The sequence below is a fragment of the Callorhinus ursinus genome, unplaced genomic scaffold (assembly GCF_003265705.2).
Source record: "Callorhinus ursinus isolate GAN/ISIS: 27379988/994484 unplaced genomic scaffold, GSC_fseal_2.0 scaffold4, whole genome shotgun sequence".
Taxonomy (NCBI): domain Eukaryota; kingdom Metazoa; phylum Chordata; class Mammalia; order Carnivora; family Otariidae; genus Callorhinus; species Callorhinus ursinus.
The window spans coordinates 82,833,537-82,860,116 of record NW_027397066.1 but is presented as its reverse complement, the minus strand read 5'-3'; the positions used below and the strand labels follow the sequence as shown (position 1 = coordinate 82,860,116).

The 26,580-nt window shown below is 37.9% G+C and overlaps 1 protein-coding gene across 9 annotated transcripts in view; it reads left to right on the top strand.

Moving 5' to 3' along the window:
• PPP3CA (protein phosphatase 3 catalytic subunit alpha) overlaps nt 1-26,580 on the top strand; it is a 502,337-nt gene that overhangs the window by 436,935 nt on the left and 38,822 nt on the right. For 8 of the 9 annotated variants that reach the window (XM_073892032.1, XM_073892038.1, XM_073892035.1 and 5 more), the window contains 2 exons: nt 8,167-8,244; nt 10,705-10,799. In XM_073892032.1, coding sequence (XP_073748133.1) covers nt 8,167-8,244; nt 10,705-10,799 — 173 coding nt within the window. The remainder of the gene's footprint in view (nt 1-8,166; nt 8,245-10,704; nt 10,800-26,580) is intronic. The other variant, XM_073892034.1, reaches the window with a different exon arrangement.

Here is a 26,580-nt window from a genome sequence, read left to right as displayed (position 1 = left end):
ACTTTTTGTTATAAATATTAATAAAGAGGCTTGCTCTGAGCTTATTTATCGGGAAGGTTACAATTCATTTCTGTGTTTTGGAAATTTGGGCACCGGGTCGAATGAGTCTATTTTGGGTGAAATGAAGAAGCATGGTAAAATCATTTCTGCAAAGCTTAAGGTTTATTTTCAATAATTAATGTAGAAGCAATATTTTATTAAATTTGCTAAAAGTTTTAATGAAAAGATAAATATTGTTGAAATATATCAAAGCGAAGTGTGGTGTTAAATCCCTCATCGTACCGTGAGTGTTTAAATTACTTACTTGATACCACTGAGTTGTGCTTCACTATCACAATAGCAAACAGAAGCCAAACCTCTTGATTTTGATGTTGAGGCACATTGCATTGATCTTTCCTTTCATTCACAGTATATATAACATTCTTATGTTAGTTTTCTCAGTCAGCTGGTCAAAGAAATCATATTCTAAATGAGGTTCTGTACTGAACTTACCTAAAGTTATGGTATTTTTGTTTTGTTAATACAGACACAGATGTGTTTACATCAGCAATAAAGTCCATCAACTAGATAATTCGAGGATTATTCATGTTTTCACGCTTTTGTTCTCAACAAAATGGTTGTTTAACTCCTCTCATTAGAGGTTCTTTAGTATCTCTAGCCATGACAAATGCTGAATATCTAAATCCACAGCCTGTAAACTGATGGACGGCAAAGCAATCTGGATTCTGTTTTGTCTAAGGAGGAGAAAAATGGCTGTCCTTCTCTTAGAGCTTTTTGATTCTTGTCTTTAGTTCCCTTGAAGGGGTCAAGGCATCCTCTTTGGCTGCACTTTATGAAGCTGATCTAGAGGGGCATGAGGGAGAGCAATAAAATTGGTCGAGAAACTCAGTGACAATTTACCTGTTTGAGTTATTGGCAGTTATTTTGATGGGCAACTCCCAATTTTATTTGACACATTTATAGAGTCTGCATATTTAATTTCCTGTGCCACCCTAGCCTCATCTAACAAAGTGTCTGGGCCATGATTTAAATAAAATGAAGTTCTACAGAAAAAGGCATCAATAAGAATGCATGAATGCCACCATGAGTTAAGAGAAGAGAGCCAGTGTGACGGGGGGGGGGCGAGGGAAGGAATCCTCAGCTTTGGCCCCAGCGCTACCATTATCTTTGTAACCTTAGATCGCAGTTTGTGAACTCAAATGCCTATAATGTCCAGGCAAGTACTCGAGGTACCTGAGAGAGGCCAAGCCTTATACTGTAAAAATTTGTGAGGATCCTGAAAAATTGGAGGTAAAATTTTCATTTTCATGTAGACCAAACAAAACTGTTGGCTGGATTTGGTGCTTGGGTTGGCAGTTTATGTGTCTGCCTTGGATGAACCACGAAAGCTTTGTGTTCAGGGTTAGTTTACTTCAAAAGGAGTGAGTTACATCAGACATTCTGAAGTTCCTCTCAACTCTGACACTTGAAGAACATCTTGACAGTCTTTCAAAGTGTTTCTGAAGCTGCAAATTGTGGCTCACTCAAATCACTGCCAGTCGCTTAATCACCGATCAGCCGTGTGTCTGCTTGTCATATGCAGCCCACCTTCCCTTCTGCGGCTGACTCTCCTGCCAACCCCTTTCACCTGGAAATCCTCTGGTTCTTCCTTCTCCCGCATCCCGATTCTCCTCTAACTTATCCAGCAGATCCCTGCCTTTCCTGCTGCCCTTTCTTGGTCGTCCTCCTGCTTTGGACATTTTTTTCCTTCACACCTTTCCCTGGAACCTCACCCGTTCACTTAGCTTCCCTATAAACTGTATATAAACTCTGTGGTTTGATTACCAAATCAAGCCCCTTCAACTGTTTATCTTTCCTGAGCTGGACTTCTCTATTTCTAGGTGGCTGCTGGAAGTTTTTATCTTAGATGGCCCATGGTCACCTTAACCTCAACTCACCTTGCCTGAAAAGGCTTATGGTTTACTTCCGCACTGGGGATTCCTCCTGGTTTCGCTTCTGTTACCAGTTCTGTTAAGACTCATGCAGACTAGCAAATATTTTTGCTTGTTCTTTTTGCATTGAAATCACCACCCATCAGTCATCACATCTTATTGACCCTTTCTTAAAAATATAACCAGAACCTAGACCACTCCACCTTCCCTTCTTCCCACTCTGAGTTCAAGACTTTTGTTTTTAGTTCGTTGAAATCACATCTAAATTTCAGAACTTCCTTCCCACTCCCTCTTCCAAATCATATGGTTTCCCTAATGGGTTTCCTTTTGGGAATTCATTCACTCATTCAATTATTTAATAAACATTAGTTGAGCACCTAGTATGTATGCCTTCTGTGAGGCTTTATAGATACTCAGAGTACCTACCTTTGAGGGAGAGTACTTTTGAGTAGCAAAGACCCATACACTATGACAAATAAAATTCAAGGTGAGAAATACTGTGAGAAATGTGGAGATTATCACACACACACACACACACACACACACACACATGCACACACACACACACACGTATACAGATATACACACAGAGTTGGGGGGCCTAACCCAAACGGGTAGATTGGAATTTAAGGGACAACACGTGGTAGAAGTGTTATTAGACCTGAGTTTTAAAGGATGAACAGGACATATCCAACCAGGATCATCTGGGAAGGCTCTTTGCAGGCAGGGAAAGTGGTGTTTATGAAAATATGATGGAAGAGAACACATCTAGAAAGATGACCATCTGAATGGTCCCCTTTTACTTCTCATCCCAAATTACAGTCAGCTGCTTCAGTATACACTAATGCTGAACATACATATAACTAAGCTACTGTACTTTTATTTTTATATTCACTAGAAATGTGCATGTGTTTGCACCCAAAAGATTGCTCATAGCAACCGTATTCGTAATAGCCAAGAAATGGAAACAACCCAAATATCTATCTATTTAATAGAATGAATAATAAATTGTAGTATATCTACACACCTAAATACAGCGAATGAGAAGGGGTTCACCAAAGCTGCAGATAACGACATGGGTAAAAGCCACAAGGACAGCAATGAGTGGAGGGAACCAGATACTAGAGCGCATGTTGATCATAGCATTGAAATAAGAGTTTAACATTACAGAAAGCTAATCTATAGTGTTCAAAGCCCGAGTGGCAGGTACCCTTAGTGAGGAGGCGATAGTGACGCGAAGGAGCTATGAAGAGTGGCTGGGGTTCAGGTAACGAATGTTCTGTGTCTTGATCTGAGCGCTAGTTACAAGGGGAAGATAGATCATTCATTTGTAATCTTCTGATTTGGACAGTTTTCTGTGTAGATGTTAAGAGTCAATAAAATGTTTGCCTTAAATAAAAATTGCTCACTGCTCCTGAGGCAGCCCGCAGCCAGGTGCAAGCAAGGACTTAAGCTCTGGCAGGAGAAGTTGGAGCCCTTCCAGACGTGATACCTAGTGGGTAAAATTAAATTAGTTGAAGAACCCTGGGGCAAAGAAAAAAAAAAAAGAACCATGGCAAGCCCTGGGAACAGGTACGCCTGACAGCATCCAGGTGACGCCGGGACACCCCAGGGCTTAGGACCCATTGCCCAGCACCCAGAGACAGAGGAGGAGCTTGGCTGTTGGGCAGAGTCCTCCCTTATTGCTGGGCTGAGAGAAGGTAAGGACACCAAGGAGGCAGCAAGAGGCTTCCTCCCAGCCCCTTAGCAGGGGTTGTGGGCTGACTGCCTCTGCTTTGCTGACCCCGGTGAGGGAAAGAAACCTTTCCATCTCTCACCTGCTAGACTGCCCTGTTGAGGCTACTCCAGGGGTAGCTGGAGTAAGCTCCGTGTAGCTCCGATAAGCTGACAGATTGCTGCTAAGCATTTAGGATATGAAGACAAATACAATAATGTCCATCTCTTAAGGCATTCAGTATCACTGGAGAGCAGATAAATAAACATAATTTACACTACAACATGATGAATGATCTCTTAGACAAATACGTTATGGGAGTATGGTGGACGCAGCAGTTCTCTACACTCCAGAGTGAGGTAGTTTTGAGGGGAAGGGTTTATAGGTGATAACTTAGCTAAGGCTTGGCAGAAGAGTAGGCTTTTCCAGAAGGAAAAAATACTCAGTAGAAATGAAGACAAAAAAGCTTTAAAGAAGCATTTTAATAATGCCGGTTGGCTATATCTTAGTTAAAGAGACAGAAACCCGGGAGGCTTAATTCAAGGTCTAAAGCATAGTTTAACATAGGAAGAAACAAAAATAAGAGAATAAACAAAATGAGTCTAATAATAACTATTTTCTCTAATGCCAAAACAGTTTCTCTCCCATTTTTCCTGTTTGTCTTTTGCACCTTCTTTACCTTTGTGCATACTCAGTCTGCATCCGTCCCTCTCCTGCTTTTATTCTAACTCCTTTCCTATTTAGTATTCCCCGTATGTCATTGCCGTTAACGATCTAACATGAGTCACAACCAATAAATTTAAGTGTTAAAAAAAATCAACGGATTAAATTTTAAGATCTAACTGGCTTTATTAAACAATTCATGACCTGGGCAGCGTCCCTGCTAACAAATAGAGGGCTCTGAGGGGCTGGACAAAATGGAAGGTTTTTATAGGAAGGAGGGTGGGGTGAGGGGTTATTAGCAAAAGGAAAGAAAATCTTGTTTCAGGCCAGTCACGTTGCCTTAGGCGGAGGGGCAAGGGTCTCACACAGATTACAACGGCCTTTGGTGGAGGCAGAAGGCCCATGTGACAGATTACCTCACTGATGCAGGTCAGAACATTCCTGATTGACCAGTTAGGATTTACTTTTCTGGGGAAGGCTGAAACTTCCATTAGGTTAGGTATGAAGCCCCAGTTGGTGACTTGGCCTAAGTGATACCATTTTAGGTCTGTAGGTTTCTTTTTCACAACAGCTACTACTAGAATCTGGGATTGCTGACTCACTTCTATGCTGCGTTCTTTCTTCCACAACATGGTGGTGGAGAGAAAATTAGGAGTTGTTTAATGTCTACCATTCTCAGTTGGGGCCTAGACTAGGGAATTTATATACTGCTAACTCATTTAATCTTTATCTTGAGTCTGTGATATAAATGTTACCGCCTGCATTTTTACCAGTGAGGTAATTCAGGCTCAAAGAGGTTAAGCAATTTTCCAGAGTTTACACAGGAAATTGGAATAAGAACCCAGATCTAAGGATTCCCACTATTCCATGGAAATTTCCACCTCCTTTTCTAAGAGGAAACTACTCTCTAGTGCTTAAGGAATAATCATGTACCAAGAGGAAAAAAAAAAAAGAATTTTCGGAGAGTACAGCTTCTTCCCCATATTAGTGCATGCTGGTAAATGAATATCACAAAGCTGAAAGTATCACTGGCCTTCACCGATCTTTGCACTAAGTCTTCTTTCAAGACATGTTCAGCACACTGGGTTAAACAAAACCATACTAGCGTTGCCTGACAGGGGTGCCCACAGACGGGTTGTGAGTAGGACTGAGATCCAGCAAGCCCTGTACTCAAAAGGAGGCCATGGGCTCATGCTTGGGCTGACCAGCCTGGAGGAAAAGGTGCTCTTTCTCCTTGATGGGCATAGAACACCTCAGAAGGTTTACCTCATTAATGCGAAGAAAACAAAAAAAAAAAAAAAAAAGAAAGAAAGAAAACAAAAGATCTAACATGGGATAGGTATTTTTCAAAATTTTTCCTCAGACCAATGTGCTTTCTTTGTTTCATAATATCTCAATAAATGCTTTACTTTCCTACCTAGATAATAAATATCCTCAAGACAGAAACTACACCTTACACTTACCATACCACCCTCCCTGTGCCTAATACAGTCTTCTAACAAATAGAACAAATCACCAATGAGTCTTTGACAAATTATTGGGGAATAAATGATTTTCCAGTTCCCTCTGTGGTATTAGGGGTTCTGAACCCTGTTTTCTCTATCATTCTACATATATCTTTAGTGCTTTTTAGCTTGAACGCTTTTTGGTATATCATCTTTTCCATTGAAAAACATAAAAATGTTGTGAAGTTTTTTTTTTTTTTCACCTAATATTATTAAAGACTTTAGTGTATCCCAGGCAGGCAGTTGACCAATAATGGGAATCTAGATGATTTCAAGTATTTTTTAAATGTATTTAGAAAAATGTTTGTAATTCTTAGAGAGTTTGAGTATTTGATTATGTATGCCTTTAAATTTCTAAAGATTTTCTTCAAAATGAGTTCCTTCCAAGTAATAATACAAGTGTTCCCCACTTAATGCTATTAACCTAGCAGATTGCTGCAAGGTTAATTTTATTTTCTTCAGATTGCTGTTAAAAATCAGATATATTTTTCCATGAGGGAACACTTTAAACACCTAAGGGTATCAAACTTAGCATGAAGAAAATGTATTAAAATTATGCTTTCATAAGACTAGTGTAGGTTCTAACAAAAGGAAAAAATAGATTTAAAAAAAGTGCTGCCAAGCCATTTGCCCAAGGACAAAAAGTGACAAACCTAGACAAACAACCTTTGTCGTTCAGTGCTACAACAAGGCACTAAACTATCTTTTTAAAGAAGTATTTCAAGGGCACAAAAGATAAACGGCTGAAAGAGATCAGGAAGGAACATTATTGGATGCCACCCTACGCTGTTATCCCTTGGCTGGGCACTTTATGACTAAATATGTCCAAACGTATGTGCTATTTTGTAAAGACCAGCCAGTGTCTCAGCAATTAAGCCTTCTTTTGTTGACACACACTGATCTGGAAAGGTCATATACTCGCCTTTTCCTCGGGTAGAACACCAGCCTTTAAAGACACACGTTGCTCAGCTCTTGATCTAGGTACCGTGTGGACACGTTTCCATGTGCATACTCGTGGGTCATCTTCAGCCTGCAGGTTACACTAATGTCCATCAGTTACATGGCCTATTTACTGGACTGACCTGGGGCAACTAGGAAGTAAAGGCCTCATGAAGGTCGGTCTCCTCTTTTTCTCTCCTTAGCAGATTGCTAGAATATTCTAGAATACCTGTACATATGCGTACAAATGCACATAAATGTGCGCACATGCACGAAGACTATTTTTGATTTCAGATTCCAGTTTTGCAAAGAACTGAATCCTTTTTATAATCAACATCTCTACTCTGGTGTACCATATTAATGGTATTTTTTTTCCTTTTGATCAAGGAATTCTAATAAAAACTGCACATAGAAACTATTTTCATCTTCTCTTTTATAATAAATTATTTGAGTGACATGTACTCTTTAGTATTTCTTCAAAGTGCTATTTTTATGGTTGCTGAATCATTCCTTATAGTGCATGTAGTTTAGGTTCTAGTGGGCATCTGCAATTTGTTTATATTAAAATGAGCATTAGTTTGCTGTCGCTTTATTTGAAACACCTAAAATTTATTCATTTTTATGACATACATTTATCTCATGAAAAATTCGTAGAGCAGAGACAAAGTGATTGCCAAGGGTTTTACAAGTTTAGTTTGTACTTTGAATTTCATTTTTTAATAATGTTCTCATCTTTGGTTTTGAGACTTCCTTAACAGACAAAATCATCTTGATTATGTATTTAATATTTTAATTAAGTCAAGGTTAAGAATAAGTCTTAAGATACAGTTCTGTTGATCATATTTAAAGTACACAGTTTAAAACCTGTGAATTCCATAATTCTGTTTAGATTTTGAATGATATATCAGTTATTGTACTCATAAGTAAATTGGTAACTTGGTTTCCAGAAGACATATTCTCTCTCACTCCCTAACTCAATCCACTCTGTAGAGCACTCAGGCACGCACGTGCATCCAAATAGTGCTATATTTGAGAAAATTGAGGTTTATATTTTAAATTCCATTCTTATGTTATATTGATGCTTCTGTTCACTTGTGTTTAAATGTAGACTTGATAATATTGATTTTCTCTATGAGTGGACATTTTTCTAGTGTTGTTATGTAATGGCCTGCATTCTTTGTCTAATTCATGTATCTCCAGCCCTTTCAGATTATGTAAAAAGTAGAGCTGCAGGTGCTTTTTCTGCCACAGGGAAAAATATCTGTCCTGAGAGCCAAGAGGCTTGTTTCATGAATGATGTATGTTTGATTATGCTTGATCAGATCACATAGGTCGGGATGTTACAGATAACGTGTGCTACTCTTGATGATTTCATAACAGATGCTTCTTTCTCTTTTCTTTTTGTCTCTGGCAGTTACCCGGCTGTATGTGAATTCTTACAGCACAATAATTTGTTATCTATACTCCGAGCCCATGAAGCCCAAGATGCAGGGTGAGCAGTTTTGTGGGTTTATGGAAACCATGCATAGCCCCTGGGTCACAGCTTCCTCACTTTGTTCAGGCTGTGGAGGATCTTTTTTGCTAGGCTCTCTCCCTGAAGACATTAGATCTTAAAATTGTGTTCTGATGACACAGATAATGGCAGGGTCCTGGGGAATGAGTGGTCGCAAATGTGTGGTGAGGTTCCCCTTTAAAGTGCCTCCATTTTTAGCTTGAACAGGTAAAATTTTCAGCTGGCTTTCTTAAGAACTTTATGGGTCCATCTGATTTCTTTTCATCCTGCTCTTCCCACTGTCCAGTAAGTGAGTAAATTACCAGCAACTTTTCAGTCTTGGTTGGCGATGGGAGTGAGAATTACACATAAATATTTAACAGATAATGCATGGTGTACTCTCATTTAAAGAATATCATTCCTGACCCCTGTGAAGTTTTAAAGGACAAAAGTAGAAGCATTTAAGTGAGGGAGAAAATTGTATATTCTAACTAACAAATGCATAACAAGATTTTGTAATACATGGTAAATTTTAAAATTTAGGGTCTGCGGTTAGTATAATTATTAGTATAATTGGTAGGCCAATTATAAGGGCTTAGAAAACTAAGAAATATGAGATACTCAGTTTGATAGTGCATTAAATCTGTAATAGGGAGAAAAAGGCATAATGAATTCTAGGATTTGAAGTCTAGTACCCTTCTCAGTAGGCTCCCCTGAAAGGTATTGTTTGCTTTCAAATGCTTAAACTCGTTCTTTCATATTCTGAGTTTTCTGAAAGGGAGGAACACTTAGTATTATAACCTGTGTGCTGAAATTAGGAATAGAGATGACCGCATTCTGAAGTAAGCCCATGTCTGATGATCCTAAGTCAAGGCAGATCCTAAGTTCCTTTCAAAATTAGCTTTTTCCAACCAATAATCAACAGGTCTGAACTGATCCAATTCTATATACTCAGCGTGTTGTAGCTGACCTTTGATATAACCTGTTGATATGCCCAACCAATCAAGTTCTCAAATAATTTTTTTTCTTTTTTCTTTTTTCTTTTTTTTTTGCACTTTTCAGGGCAGTGGTGTCACTCTGCTTTTTTGACTGACTTTCCCAACTGAACATTTTAAGCAGCTTTATATTAATCCCACTACAGACCTGAAGTCATCTGCTTATTTGAAAATATTTTAAGTTCATCAGTTAAAATCAATTAGCATATTTGTTTGAATTGAACATTTGATTGATTAATTGTGGAAAATTGAGATTATGTCATCTAGTTTCTTTGTTTTTATTTGTTGTGAAGTAGGCATAGCCAGTCACAGTTAAAATGCCAAGGGTACTAAGATTGAGAGTGTTAATTATCTTTCACATTCTGATTTTTTTTCCACCAGCAAAGTTTAGTCCAGTATGCAGAATAAATACTTCTAGAATATTTCAGAAGTTTCTTCAGAGGATATTTTCTCCTGGGGAGAGTAGTATCAAAATATTTATAAAATTATAAATCTTAAGGTGGCTATTTATCTACCTAAAGGCAGATATTTGAGGTACTTTAGAACCCAACTAAAGTAAGCATGGTTAGTCAGCCAGAAATAACATGACACAGAATACCCAAGGAATGATAAAATTTTGTTTTGCACTTCATAGGCAATTTTCTAAACCAATATTCCTAAAATCTGTTACATAGAAGTCATGAGGTGTGTTTTCACCTTAATTGATAAGAGCCAGAGTTTCCTGTATTTTTTGATTATTTGAGGACTAGAGTCCTATTTTTATCTAAGGAGAAGAAAAGTACCTGGTTTCTTGGTTTATTTCCAAAGATCCTGCAGATGTTCTGTTTCATTACTGATTAAGTATTACCCTGCTCACACAATAATCTTTGACCTTCAGATGCCAAAGAGATTGGTAATGAAGTTCTAAAATAGAAACACTTTCAATATGTAAAACCTGTAGATTTAACCACACGTCCTTTGAAAAGCAAATTGCTTAGTGAAGACCATAACAGAGTATCGTAGGTATTGCAGATAAATCAAATAATCAGCCTGGTTTTTAGTGTGAAAGATTTATATGTTGCTCTGCTTATTTAGTCTTAATGTCAAGAATATTAGCAAACTTCTAAAAAACATTGTAGGTACAGGAGATCTTCGTGCAAAAAGTGACCTTTGTTTTCTCTCTTGCACACATGGATATGAACTGTGATTTTGCCTTGAATTCCACCCTCCCCTAGGCCTGTTACACTTAGGAAAGGCCTCTTTGGATATTGTACATGTGATTGTGTGTTTTCATTGTCAACCTTGAGAGGAATTCATGTCTGTGTGTAACAGACTTTAGAGAGAAAATTTTGTTTAATGTTATGTAATTGAGTTCTCTTGGAATGACAAAACGTAACTTGAATATTCTATTTTAAATCCGTAATTTGATATCACCTTTTTTTTTTCCCATAATAGCCTTGTTGTAACTCCTCTTTGTTGTTTTTAGGTATCGCATGTACAGGAAAAGCCAAACGACAGGCTTCCCTTCTCTAATTACGATTTTCTCAGCACCAAATTATTTAGATGTATACAATAACAAAGGTAAGTGGTTTTAGATCCCTCTTGCAGTCTTGCAGACCATGTGCAATAATTCTCAAGCTGTTTCATTTGGGTTTGGTTTGAATGAAGCGTTTTCAGCCAGTCTTTTTCCCCTGGCTTTTTCATGTATTGTTGGATGCAGATTTTGTGATTGTCTTCAGAGTTACAGATTCAATTGGTCAGACATGGAGACCAGGCACTGTTTTTTCTTTATCTGTTCTCCAGGGGATTCTAATGTATAGCAGGGTCTACATGTCGTGAACTGCTCTGGTAGATAGAGGTTTTAAAAGAAATAATAATTGAAAGTAATCCAAAAATCATGCTTCTTTAAAAGGATGTGGATTTCAATGAGAACAGGGTGATTGTGCATGTAAGGGATTAAGAAAAAAATGAGCAAAAGAAGCTATTGCTTCAAATTCACATTTAAGTTGCATTTAAATTGAGTACATACCATGAGCTGGATCCTGCGCTAGGCAGGCTCATGTTCATTTAAATAAAAAAAAAAAATTGAATTAAACTTCAAAGTAAATATCCTTACTCCCCACCCCCTTTTAATATGCAGAGTGGATCTCTATGGCTAATTGCTTTGCCCTAGGTCACTCAGTTAGGTAGTGAGGAACTACAATCAAGTCACATCTTCTGGTTTAGTGTCCTGTACTTCCTTTATGAAACTCCATACTTGCCTGCCTAAAAAAGACCAGGAAACAAGAGGGCATTATTATTATTACTTTTAAAGATTTTATTTACTTATTTGACAGAGAGAGAGATAACAAGGGCAAACACAAGCAGGGGGAGTGGGAGAGGGAGAAGCAGGCTTCCCGCCAAGCAGAGAGCCTGATGCCCTGATGCAGGGCTTCAGGATCATGACCTGAGCGGAAGGCAGACGCTTAAGGACTGAGCCACCCAGGCGCTCCTAACAAGAGGGCATTATTTACTGACTATCAGGAAGAGAGGAGGAGCAAGGGACACATTATCCTCTTTTATCAAGGTAATTTCTTTATTCAGAAATGACATGGAGTGTTATAGGTGTGACAGAATGGGGGATAAAATATGAAAAAACCATTAACTTTGGTTGGCATTGGTCTAGATAAGATTAATGCAGCATATCTGAGTGTGGCCTGCTGAGATCCTTGCCTCCCCCCACGTCCCCCCGGCATATCTGTGCTGTCCTATAGATACTTCACATGACTATCCTGACTGCATAGCCCAGAGAGACATGCCTGCTGGGTGGGGTGGGATGGCCACACTGCACAGTCTCATACACTGCCATTTTGACTGTGGTGGGCCCTCCTCTGTGGCCCTGGAGTGAAGTTATCAGAAGGTGCTGTGAAGTTTCTGTCACAACGATGGATGGCAGGTGGTGGCGGGGGGCAAGGGAGAGTTGTCCCCTGTTTCCCAGTTGCCTAATTTCTAGAAAAGAGGAGCTGTCTTTAGTACTCAGTGGCAAGAAGCATACAAAGTAAAACAAACCATGTTCTTGGTGTGCCAAGGGCTTATAAGCCAGTTGATGAAGTAAGACATTTGGGTGATTTATTACAAATATAAAACAGTGTCGTTAAGTGAAACTAAGAGAGTTAAACAGTGAGTATGTTGGACAAGGAATGATATTCTAGAATGGTCAGAAAAGGCCTTGTTTAAGGTAAAACGTGATCTGGACATTAAAGAATGATGAACATTTGATTAGAAAAAGAAAAACAGAATAAAATAAAGTCAAGACCAGTGTTTTTGAAACTTTTATTTTTAAGCAGCCAAAACTTTTTTTTTTTTTTTTTTGCCAAATAAAATCTCAATCTTGAAGCCTTTTGTATAAAAACAGTAAGATTGAATTCCCTTGGATTGGATGTGTGTTCTCATACCAGAGAATTCCCCTGTGGTACCTGTAAGGAATGCAGGAACTCAGTGGGTCATCTTGCATGTCCCATCATGATCCTACTATTTTTGAAAGTATATACAATCTGAACACCTAGGTTCTTATTTCTTTATGGCATTAAAACAATTTTTTTTTCTATTTCACCTAATGAAAGGAGTGCCCAAATAAGTAATTTTCTTGACAAAGGAATTACTAAGTAGCATGGACTACACATACAAGTTTTTTCAACAATTGAAAAAAAGTCAAAACAGTAAGAAAAAAAAGAAGAAAAAGAAAATTGGGATTTCACTCCATAAAAACAGATTTAGATTTTTTTCCACTCATCATGATGCTGGGTAGCAGTTCTGCTTGAGACCAATGGCTATTTCTCCCACAGGATATTCACTGCTTCTTTGTCGATGGTTCTGATTTAACAAGGCGCGAACTTAAAAAAAAAAAACAGTAGACATCAGCGGATTGCAATCTTGGAGGCTTTGTAGTTCTCTTTGTGTTCTCTTGTGTTTAGGGTAGATCACAATCTCTCAGGAAGGGGAGAGAAGCATTTCAGTTTGGGAACCTTTTCATAAAAGAAAAAATCCTCCTGAGAGAAAAAAGATAAACTGATAGAAAGAAGAAAGATACATTCTTCAGTTTGAGCCTAATTTCAAAAGACTTTTGTGTAAGATCTCTGGAGCACTTTAAAGCGATTATGTTAACACTGGGTACAGTATGTGGGAGTGGCAGTCAGTGATTCACAGCTGAAGTGAGGAGTACTGTATTTGAATAAGGTAAATGTTAACGAAAATTGTAAAAGGCACTGCCAGAAAGCTGGGTTGCAAGCGCCTTCAAAACATCATCAATGGAAAGACAGCGGTGAAGAATCTCTAAGTTAACCCTTTGATTCTTAGAAACAGATGACCGTAAAAGGCTATGGAGTTGTATATAACCCAATCACTAAAATACGATTTGATTTTTAAGCACCTGCAAATTAAGGCAGCAGCGAGAGCTCTTTGGCAAAATGAAGCAATGAGAAAAGTAGGTTTATTCTGCCATCTTAAAACCAAGCATAGGTGTGTGATCAGCTTCATGTTTCAATGTCTGTAGGTTGTGATAAGTAGTTCTATACTTGCCTGCAATGAAAAGTGGCTTTCTAAAAGTTAATGAGGACTGGAAGTGGCCCATCCTTGGTGTAGCCCACGGTGATTCGCGCAGTTCTTAGCCTTGGCAGCCTGCAGGAACACAGGCGAACCACCCACCCCTCCCCTGTCCTCTGTCTCCTCACTCTGACAATTCCTGCAACCTGCCTGGGCAGAAGATGGAGCTTGCAATCACAGCTCTGCCGTGAAACAGCTAGCTCATTTACATGTATTGATGTGCAGTGACATCTCTGCAAAATGAGGAAAAAAAATTTCTTCTGTGAATAATAGATGAAATTACTTTGCAACAAAATGTGCAGTATTAAGATGTTATCATCATTGAATATTTTATGTTGCTATCACCTGTCAGTGGCTTCAGGGAAACTGACAGAAAAATACCCCATTCTCCTCAGCCTCTTAGGTATAGTTTCACTTCATGGATCGATCTACCTTTATAACCCATCTCTCAGCTTCTCTCTGAGTGAACCCTTTACGTTAGCGGCATTGTTCTGCTCATTGCCCTGTACAAATTTTGGCCATCCCTGTCGCCACCTCTTTGCCCACATAAGTTTTTTTCTATCTTGAATACTTGTCTTCCTCTTTTCTGCCCATCTAAACGGCCTGTTCCCAGACTCCAGTCTGTTTCTATGAAGACTTCTGTTGGTGGTCCTTCTCTGAATGCCTGAAATACCAATCATTTGCCCTCATACTTACCGTTTAATTTTTTTCTCATTAGCTTTTCCTATAGTTAGCATTGCTATAACTTCCCAATCAGATTATAATTAGTTTGAAGTAGGAGCTTTTTGGTACACATTGTAAAGCCAGGTAGCATGCATTATACATGGTAGGCCATCAACACATGCATTGATTGAAGCATTTTCTTTCTGGAAATTAAATAGCAAGACAGTACCCAAAGTGCCCTACCAGGCCCACAGAGCTCTATCTCACTTTAAGTTACTGTTGTAACCAGTTCTAAACCCCTTTCCAAGTTGGAGTTAAACATTTGCAGAGCACTTTGCACGTTTGAATTGTTTTCCTTCTTTGAATCTGTAGCCCTAAGGGTAAAGCAATTTCATAATTACCCAAACCCACTGAACAGAAGAAAACTGCAGGAATGACACATGCACACTGCTTCTGCTGCTTCTAACAATAATAATAACAGAAGAAACTGCAGGAATGACACATGCACACTGCTTCTGCTTCTAATAATAATAATAATAATAATAATAATAATAATATGCTGGGGCACCTGGGTGGCTCAATTGGTTAAGTGTCTGCCTTCAGCTCAGGTCATGATCCCAGGGTCCTGGGATCGAGTCCCGCATCGGGCTCCCTGCTCAGAAGGGAGTCTGCTTCTCCCTCTGTTACTCCCCCTTGTGCTCTCTGTCAAATAAATAAATAACATCTTTAAATAATAATAATAATAATACTAATATACCACCTGTAAAAATGACTTCAATCTCATCCACTCATCAGTGCAACAAACCGTTACTGAGAACTTACATATGCTAAGCACTGTGCTAGGTGCTGCGTGTATAAAATAAACAAGATGGACATTTTCTTCACGCTAGTGGGGTTTATAATTTGGTAGTGGGATAGATGTTAAATAAAGAATTCCATCAATAATGATTCAGATGTACTTGGAAAATACTTCAAAGAAAAAAGTGGTGTTAATTGAGAGTGGAAAACTTGTCCATGGAGACCAAATGATAATAAGCTTGACTGACGAAGTGACATGAAAGCAATCTTAGAGTAAAATCTCTCAGTATCAAGAAATAAGGGGCAAATGTGAACTCTGCCTTAAACAAGTCAGTTTGGCCAAAAATTATAACGGACCTCTGGAAAAATGTGTTTTAAACCTCGATGTAAACAGTTAAGTCCTTTATCTCTCTAGTGATACACCTGTGCTTCAGAAAAATCTAACGTAAATTACATGAGGTTGCCATGTGGTGTCAATTCTCTGTAGTTTAGATGAGTTGTGATATGGGTGGGGGAGTGAATGGATGGATGTATGATATGGATATAGAGGAATACAAATACACATACCAGGGGTATATAACTCAGTTCCAGGAAGAGCCACTGACAGTAAAATTAAGTAATTAAATAAAATTTATTAAGTGAAATGTATTTTGGATTTGAGAAGAAAAATCTAAATGGTAACCACGCTAATTTAGTAATTAAGACCAGAGATTAAAAATGACAATGAGGAAGAAAATTAATTCAGTATTAAAGTAGGTTAAGGAAGAGAGAGGTGCAAAATTGGGTTTCGAGGATAAGACAAGAAAAACATCATTTGCTAAAATCCTAACATGCAAAAGTCTACCCTTTTTGATGGGGAAAAAAATGTATTATGATGGTTTGGACTTTTAAACTAGGAAAATTGATAGAATTGCTTTTAAAAAAGCATTTTAGCTCTACCAAAACTTGGCACAGTCAACATCCTCAAATATTTTCCTTTAAAAAGTAGTCATGGACTTCAGAAGTACCATTTATAAATAAAGAGATAATTTACGGCTTGGCATACTATCGTAAAGGAAGGATTGAATTGCTACTATAAGAAACCAAGGGAAGAATCTTATTGGCAGTTGTGATGTGGATATGCAGGAGCAAATGCAACATATCTGAAGCCAGCTCGCCTTGGTCCCCTGACGTCTAGGGGGGAGCACTCAGCCCTCAGTGACACCATCAGTGCTGTGGGTTGCCAGGCCTGAGAACCTCATTTCTTTTTTTTTTTTTTTTTAAGATTTTATTTATTTATTTGACAGAGAGAGAGAGAGAGCACAAGTGGGGGAAGCAGCAGACAGAAGGAGAAGCAGGCTCCCCACTGAGCAGGGAGTCCAGTGCTGGGCTTGGTCCCAGCACACTGGGATCATGACCTGAGCCGAAGGCAGACGCTTAACCGACTGAGCCACCCACTTGTTTCTTATCACAGCATAGTTCTTTCACACCAGGACCTTGTTTCAGCATTCAGGAACTGTGTTCACAAACTTTATTTTTTTTTAAGATTTTATTTATTTATCTGACAGAGAGAGAGAGAGACAGCGAGAGAGGGAACACAAGCAGGGGGAGTGGGAGAGGGAGAAGCAGGCTTCCCGCGGAGCAGGGAGCCCGATGCGGGACTCAATCCCAGGACCCTGGGATCATGACCTGAGCCGCAGGCAGACGCTTAACGACTGAGCCACCCAGACGCACCTTGTGTTTACAAACTTAGTGGTATGTGGCACCTGCCTGGTTCAGGATCCAAATGCAGAACCGAACAGATCAGATCTTTATCCTGGGTAGGAAAAGGAGATGGTTGGCGGTGGGGCAGGGGGAGGCCGGTCTTTGGAAGGGAGTAGAACTCGTGCCCAGGCAACCTTAAGTTAGCCTCTTCCTCTACAGCATGCCAAAAAGTTTACTTCCCTACAAAACTGCCCACATTTTATAAGCAAGAAGCTATTTCTGTAGAGTCTGAGGGCTATCTTAACCATGGGGACAAGCTTTAGCTTGACATAAACATTTTTAAAGCATGTTTTGGGCCTTTACAACCACAGGCATAAATATGATCACTAGTGCTTTGTAAGTTAGATAAAATTAATCCAGAGATTTTGTCCAATGGCAACAATTTTCCCAGCTCTTACTTTTTTCTGCCATCATATCAAATCTAAAGATCCTCTTAATTGGTCTTGAGCAACTGTTCACCGAGATCACTTTTTTTAATATAAGAAATGTAAATATATATTCACGGTAGCATTTTGTTATTTGATATTTGCTAACAAATTGTAGGCTATGTGTTTTTCTTGTTGTTACTAAAGCAAAACAAGTAAAGTAAGTCCTATCAAAAAAATAGTAATTCCTTCGTTTATTTAGTAAACATTTTATTATAAAAAATTAAACGTGTTTATTCTTTACCCCAATGAGTATTGTTTTACACACATTGGGAAGATAATTTCTTCATAATGATTATTAAACCTAGGACTGTCTGTGGAGAAATGGTATGGAATCTGCAACCTTATGAAGGAGCAAAGCAGAAACTATGAAGAAAACTCTTAGCATTAACTTTTTGTATTATCAGTATGAGGTGGTAGAAAAGAAATTTATGTAGACATTTAAGGCTGAAGAGAACTTTCAGTTAGGAAGTTTTGATGGTTTTCAGAGAGATCATTCTGAGATGAATGGAGTGAGAGTTTTTAGCAGAATGTCCCCTTTTCACTGCCTGTTATATCCAGTACTCTTTAATATATGAAATTAATTTAACTATGATTATAATTTCTTATGCCATTATCATTATCATTGTCACCTTGACTGCTACAAAGTCTTAGGTTGGTAATAATATATTTAGTAAATGTAAATATTTCCCTTCAGTTGGGATAGCATGTGCATAAATGTTATTTGCTTTATTCATGCAAGTTGCATATAATAATAATAATAATAATAATAATAATAATGGAGCATTTACTTTGTGCCAGACACTGCTCTAAGTTTCCATGTGTAAATGCATTTAATCTTTCGACACTCCATGAATTACATTCTAATCTTGATTTTACTGATGAAAAACTAGAGTGCAGAAGGGTTGCATACTTTCGCCAAGGTTCACACAACCTGGTCAGGGAATAGCATTGAGATTGAAAATTGGCAGCCTGACTCCAGTGCTTGTAGGTTAACCCCTATCTGTGCTCTTCCAGGTCAGCTTTGTTATCTGGAAGCTTTCGGGGCAGTGTTTGCCCTGATCCCCTATTCAACTCATGGCTCCATTATGTTGAGATGTTCTTCAATAAGAAAAGAAAAGCTTTTGAAATGAAGAGTCATTTGTTATCCCTTCAAAATTACATGAATGTTATACGTTCAAATATATACATTATTTTAAAAAATGGGGTATCTCTTATATTCTTCTCAAATAAATCATTAATTTCTCTCTTTAAAAAGTATCCCTTAGGTGCTTATACTTTTGCTTTTGTTCATTCAGCTCCATTGTGAAAGTGTCCTTGTTGGAGGCCACTTTCTAAATAGATCGGTTTTGTCCAGTCGTCCACTTGCTTGCATAGAAACATTAATGGGACAGAGGGTAAAATAGAAACTCCATCAAGATTTAATATTTAAGAATTACCCTGAATATATGTTTTAATTGAATGCATGCTCAGTATCGTTGCTATGACAAATGAACCTCTTGATTTTGTAACCATCACTACTACATAATTACCGATTTTGGCAGTGAAGCAATTGTGGAACTTCCCTAAGTAATAATAACACAGTGAGTGAGGCAATCCTTGCTTCTCACAGAGCATTGCCCATAGAATTACAGGATTGAGCTCTTGAAGTTATACAAGACCTTAAATGAGGATGAAGACAGGATCTGGAGCAATGCTAAATTATCCTCCGTGCAGGTTCATGGGCAATCCTCTTCTGCTGCCAGTTGAACGGGATCAGCTGGGAGATGCGTCCTGAGTGTTGCATTCCATCTTCTGACAGATGGTTAGAAGATTCTTAAACTGAACTGAAACCTGTTTCTCTAGAAATCGAATTCTCTGTAAAGCATTTAGTAGAAGGAAAAACAGGGACAATCTACATAATGTTAAAGACCCAAATCATTGGCTTATCACTTGCTATTCGTTGTCTGGAAATTCTAGATCTGCAAGAGACTTGGCCCCGCCAATGTCAAAAAGTCTGCTGTGATCTTACTTTCCACAGAAAATATCAAGTATACGGGCTTAATATTAGCTCAGTGCCAAGGGTATCTTGGAGATAGCAACCTAGAACCATTGCAGGCTGCAGCTCAGGGCTTGATACCAGGTACAACCTTGAAGGTGAAAAGGGTGTTCTATGATTGCATACAGATATCACCAGTATTCCAGGTACTTCCCGCCAGGGTCTGGTAAGTATCAACTGCATTGAATGAGAGCAAGGCATGGGCACAGTGTTTACTAAGGCCATGCCAACTTCTCCAGCAGTTTAAAGCTTCAGCTAAACCTCTCTCTCTCTCTCTCATTTACTACAGTGGCGTAAGCCTTATTTTAGCATTATAACAATAAGGATTAGAATTTAAAGCTAAAACTGATAAAGAACTCATAACTTGTCTTTCCTCTTGACATGGCAAAAAATATTGAATATTCTCTATGTGAAATTGTAATGTAGAAATAATTCACAGCGTTTCACTGGACTTGAGCTGATTGCAAGGATCGGTTTTTGGCCCAGACTCTTTGGATGTTAGTATTTCGATGTGACACTTTAGGTGGGAATTATAAAATGACAGTGTGTTAAACATAGATAGCCATCCCTTCCTTGAAGAATTTGAAACTGCATCATGATACTTTGTGTTTTTCAGGTGCCAAATATTTTATCTAATCATATATATTATCATGGATATTAATCACATATATCATTTTATTTGATCTTCATACTTTGAAAACAACAGAACAGGTCATAAGTATTCCTATTTTACAAGTTTAGAAGTTAAAGCTCAAATGAGAAATATTTGTCTACGTTTACAAAGTTACTTTGTGACAGAGCCAATATTGTTTCCATTGTTGTCTTAAAATAGAGATTTTTTGACAATTTTTAAAACAGGGCTTAGCTGCTGAAGTGACATACTATCTTTCTCCTAAATTCCAACATGTACCCTTAATACTGTTCATATGTGGTTAGTCACGTTGTTAGCATCCTGAGAAGTTACATGTGTTTTGTTCTGGAAAAAATTTGTTTTTAGTTTTTCTTTGCCCGCCTGCCTTCTCTCTGTCATTCCTGTCTTTCTCCATCTTGTCCTTCCCTTCTCTCTTTCCTTCCCTTAGATCTTTTCTTCAGCGAACATTACTGAACACCAACCATGTACCAGGTATGGTACAAAGCACTATAAAAGAATAAAACGAGATCTTTGCCTTCTTCATCCCTTTCATCATTTTCCTTTTATTGACTTTACCCAAAATTCTGTATTTGAATAATGAGCTGGTTCAAAATTTACTAACACAATATGAAAAAGAGAAACACATAACACACACACATGTGCACACACACACATAATCATAAAATTGGCTCGGATCATTTCATAGATATATCTGGTACAGTCTCTTTCCTTCATGTGAGTAAGTTACAATCACCCAAGTTTTATGTAGGACACTTGTAGCAAAGTAATAAGGTATCATGAAGAACGCGTGTACAGGGTGGAAGGAGCAGGCAAGGACTAGAGGCATGCGTGAGAGGATTGTATATAGTAACACACACATGTGTATCTTGATAAATACAAAATCATTAGCTCACAGCTTCAAGGAAATTATATATACCTAATGTTCATATTTATTAATGATAAAATATTTCAGGTTGATTGAAATTCAGTCATTACATGGAAGTTATTGAGAATTTGCCAGTGAGAGACCCTATGTGAAGTACTAAATCAAGCAGTTTAAACATTAAATTTCTCAAGAAACCCAGACTGAAGAACATCATTATGACAAAATTACCTAAAAATGAAGATTTCAAATCTGCCTCCATAAATGACTACTTGGTCTGTCATCAGTCTTATGAACTATAGAGTAAAAGTGAGTTATAAGTTGTAGTCCTTGCTCACCAAATACAGCAACCCTCATGAATTAATAAATTCCCCTTAGCCTAGGTCACTAGTAATAATAAAAAGAATCTTTTTAAAACAGAATACACCGGGCAAGTACAGGACACTGAGGGAAAAACAAAAAGGAGACAAGAGTTAGAAGTCAGGTTTCAAAATGGAAGGAATCAGAGATTGTGCTTATAGATGTTATAATTTGTACTACAAAAACTATACATATGTGTCTTCACAAAATCCTAAAAGAAAATTGTACCTTAAAAAAGTCATCTCTATGGGAAAATGCAGATTTTTAAAAATGTATAGTATCTCTCCCAGAATCAAAAAAACCATTTCATGCAACATACAGCATAATCTTAAAATATTGGCAAAGAACATTATGAGTATATAGGTCCTATCTCAAGAATTTTATCCGTCAAGCCATCATGTCTCCTTCCGTGATGGTAGGACTTTGCCAAAAGAACATGCTGATGCTAGTTTTCCTGCTGGGGTCTCTATAGTCTACAGGTAGCAGAACTTAAAGGAAAAAAAAATCCTTTATTATGCTTTTTTTCCCTTCTATTTCTGGATGGTTTATAATGATTCTAGAGTGCCGCTATTTGCTTTCTTCTCATCTTTGTTTCTTTTCTGTCCCTCTGTCCCATCTTTTGAAGCTGGGAATGGATGGTCAGTTAGAGTTAAGGAGATGAAAAATGTTATTAGAATTCATTATTTCCGTTCTTCTGACCTCTCCTCTCCTCTACTGAAAATAGCACCTAGTAGTGTTGAGAAAGCCTGAGGTATGCTGGGAGCATTACATTACTAATCTAAAGGCTCTCAGGAAAGAAGCTTCGTATTCTCTTGAAATCCACTTGAAATATATTGAACCCATGGTTTGGTGAACCAGTTAATGCCTCTTGCTAGCAATATGTTGATAACTTCTCTTAAATTAGAAGCTCCGTTTGGATATTTCTGTTTTTTTTCACTCATCGCCCTATCATCATCCTCCCTGATGATAGCAATTGTAAAGATGTTGAGAAATGTTACCGAATTCTTATGAAATACTGGTTTTTGTGTCTCATCCAAATCTCAAATTTTAAAGTAGGGGAGACCCCTTTAATTTACAGATTTGGATATGGCCTAGCATTTTAGTGCATGGTGTGGTGAACAGAGGAATGGATTCTATTCCTTGGGTTCACTCTATTCAGGGCACCTAGTTGTGTCATTAGAAATAATAGAGGTCCAGTGCTGTCCCTTGATTACTGATTTTGTATCTTGTGCATGGCATGGCCTCCATGTTTATATAGGGGTCTACAGGTGCAGTAAAAATGATTAGACCAAGTAATTGCATAACTTTAAGACCATAATTTTGACATCAGAGAAAGAACTGGCAGTCAGGCCTCCAAATTCATGGGGATTAGTATTCTTTCCATTACATCAAATTTTTCTTTCTGGCTATTCTTCACAAGTACATGTGCAACAGAAGAGCACTTTTTTTTATGCAGTCTGGTCTGCTCTAAATTTGGTTAATGACACAGGTCCGTATATTGGCAAAGAACATTATGAGTATATAGGTCCTATCTCAAGAATTTTATCTGTCAAGCCATCATGTCTCCTTCCGTGATGGTAGGACTTTGCCAAAAGAACATGCTGATGCTAGTTTTCCTGCTGGGGTCTCTATAGTCTACAGGTAGCAGAACTTAAAGGAAAAAAAAAAAAAATCCGTATATATGTCATCATCCCTCTCCAGGCCTCTGATGTAATTGTTCAATGACAGGAGATCATGTATAATTGCCTGTGGAATAGTGGGATTTCTTGATGGTAGACTTTGTTCTTTCTCTGTTTCTCAGACAAGGCCTCAGGAGTTGGTCTCGAGTGATTCTTGAAGTACAACCATTTGTATTATTTATACTGCACTAGAGATAAATGTCTTTCAAGTACTTCAGAGAACAGCACACTGTTAGGGCTTTAGTTGAGTTTTGTAATCCCAGTGACAGTTAGAGGCAGGTAGCAGGACAGATGTGGGAGGTGGAAGATGAAATGTTAACTGGGAATTTCATGACTAAAGTTATTTGGGACTGTTTGGTTTGAAGGGGTTTTTTTTCCATGTATTTTTGTGATATACATATATTACAAAAACATAAAAATTCATGAGTAACCTATTAAGGTGAGGTTATTTGGGAACTATTTGTGCATGAATACTTTATGTTGCTGAAGAAAAAAGAATACATATTGGTGTTTTTGCATTTTTAAGTTGGAGTTATTCTCTTTTTAACCTATAGAAAAGTAGAAAAGTATAAATAGCCTCTAGAATTACTGAGAATATTAATCAATAATTGCATTAATGATGAGGTCTTTGTTCCAGAAGTTTGTTGTCATTCAGATTTGGAAGTGGTCATATAAATTTTCTAAATAAAGTTAGGGGAGGTAATTGAGACCTCAAAACATTAAGTGGCCTCAGGTCTTGTGAGTATTAAATGAGAGAACCCATCTAGCAGTTGGGGCTCCTGGCCCTCCAATCCAGTGTTCTTTTTTTACAAAGAATAAATGTGGAAGGAGAATCTGTGTCTAAAACTTGGCAGACATTGAATGATTTATGCAGTTGGGGTGAGAATATCATGGAATTCTAGAAAGATCAGGGACTTTAGATTCAGGCCAAAACTGAATTTAACTACTTCTCAGGTGTGACCTTGGGCAAATAACCTCTCTGTTTGCTTATTTTCAAAATGCAAATGATTAAGAACTACTTTTGAGGACTATTGTGAAGATTTGTGATGTTTTGTGAAGGACCAAATACAGTGCCTGGCATAAAGCAGATGCTTAGTAAATGTAGCCACTGTTAAAATGTATTATTTCTGGTGTTAATAAACAAAAATGAAATCTGAAAAAAAGTTTCTGCTTTTTCAGGCGCTCAAATAAATTGTGTTGAGTCAATGTTGAATGAATAAATGCTTTATCTCACCAGCTACAAAACAGAACTTCTGTTTTATCTATTGAGCAAGCTGCACCCTCAGTTGTAAATTTGCATTGTATTTCATTTTCTCAAATATGTATTTTGGCAAAAGCTAAAACATTTAATTATGAATACGATATTCAAGGTTAAATTACTATAACCGCTAGGACTAGAATTCATCCATTTATAATTTATAAGAGACAGAAGGGAATGGTGGAAAGGGGATGGATTTGACATCAGTAAAAGCTGAGTTTAAATATGAGTCAGATCATCCAGTTACTGGTTGTGTGATCTTGAGCAAGCCACGTCATTTCTCAACCTCAATTCCTTAGATTATAACATAAGGCAGTCACACCCGCCTCTCAGATTTGTAGTAAGGATTAAATGACGTATTCTATAGAACCTCTCCCTTTCCTCCAGGGCACTGTTATAACATCTCTTTTCCTTACTCCGGCTGTATCAACCTAATGCCAATAAAAAGAGGGGGAAACTTAGAGGAGAAATTATTCTTCAAAAAGACAATTTAGGGGCACCTGGATGGCTTAGTCGGTTAAACATCTGCCTTTGGCTCAGGTCATGGTCCCAAGGTCCTGGGATCAAGCCCCACATCGGGCTCCCTGCTTGATGGGGAGCTTCCGCTTACTTCTCCCTCTCCCTCTGCCGGAGGCTCCCATGCTTGTGCTTGCTCGCTCTCTGTGTCAAATAAATAAATAAAGCCAAAAAAAAAAAAAAAAAGACAACTTAGAACCTTAAAGATCCTTTGGAATTTATGAGGATACACTTCTGCTAGGAATATGCTGTATCCAAAAATAGTAAAGACCTTTTCAGTGGAGCTGGTATTCAGGTAGTACTTAGCAAAGGTGGGAAATACTTCACCTTTTCCATCTGGCAGATCAGAAGTAGGGGTATGGTAATGTGCCATGATTCTTTCATTTTGCATGCCTTTAATACTATACGAATGTATCCTTAGGCCAAGTGTCATATGGCATAAATGGTAGGGTAACTTAAAGAAGAATGGGAGTATAGAAGTATATACAGGATTTAGCATTCTGTGGGAAGAAGAGAATAATTCCCTTCATATCAATGTTGACTGCACTACCTGCGTTTCTTGTCCCCAAAGTATCGTGATTCTGTTCCCTGGAACCATGCTGGTGAGCCAGAAATATGATTCAAAGCAAAGACCATACTGTTCTCAAGTATGATTTTAGTTAACTGCAAGCTGCTGAAAACATCAACATACTTGTAGGCTGCAATATGACATATATAGTATCCAAATTACAGAAGAAACAATACATCCTCCTCATATTCTGCAATGATTAAACCCACCAAAGGGATTCTATTTGTTCTGGGCCACACTTTTTTAGGGGCATTGCCAATGTGGTATGTTTCCAGAATAAGGATGAGCAGGATGAGGAAAAGGCACTAAAAGCCATCTCATCTGAAGAAGAACCAAAGGGAATAGGAAGAATTTTCTTGAAAAAAAAAAAAATTAAGAGCAATACCGAGATGAATCCTTAGCTTCTGAGCATCTATATTTAAAAGGTGGTATGTGGGGGGCCTGGGTGGCTCAGTCGATTAAGCGTCCAAGTCTTGATCTCAGCTCAGGTCTTGAACTCAGGTCTTGATCTCAGGGTCATGAGTTCAGGCCCAGCAGTGGGCTCCGCACTGGGTGTGGGGCCTACGAGCCTGCTTAAATAAATATATATATATATATATATGTATACACACACACACACACACACACACACACGTATATATATATGTATACACACATGTATATGTATATATGTATATGTATATTTCGGGTTATGAAGGAGCAATGCAGTTATGAAATCTATGTTAAAGATATCGTTAAGTAAGAAGTTAATGTAAAGGCTCAAACGCAGTAAACTTGTGGTAGCTTTTCAAAAAATAGATTTTGAAGGGCTATCTTTGCTCTGTTGTCTGTAATCAAATGCTACAATGTAAAAAAGTAATGAAAGGATTGATTTTTCTGTGTTTTAAACCCCTAAACAAAACAAGAAAAAACCCATTTGATATCATCCAGGATCTCTTCAGTAATTTCCACTAATGTGATTCTAATCATGCCATGAGAGGATAATAAAAGTAAAATCTTTCCAAAGCTCAAGAAGATATGATGTGAGAGTTTTGTTCTTCATATTTAAAAGATTTTCATTTAGAATCAGAAGTATACTTGTTCTGTATTTTTCCAGAAGGCAGATTTGGATCAGTAAATGGTAAAGAAGTTTTAAACTCAACTTGAGAATTTCCCACAATTTAAAACTGTCTATCCATAGAGCATATGATGCCGTTAAAACAGGTAGCTTTTCCTAAAT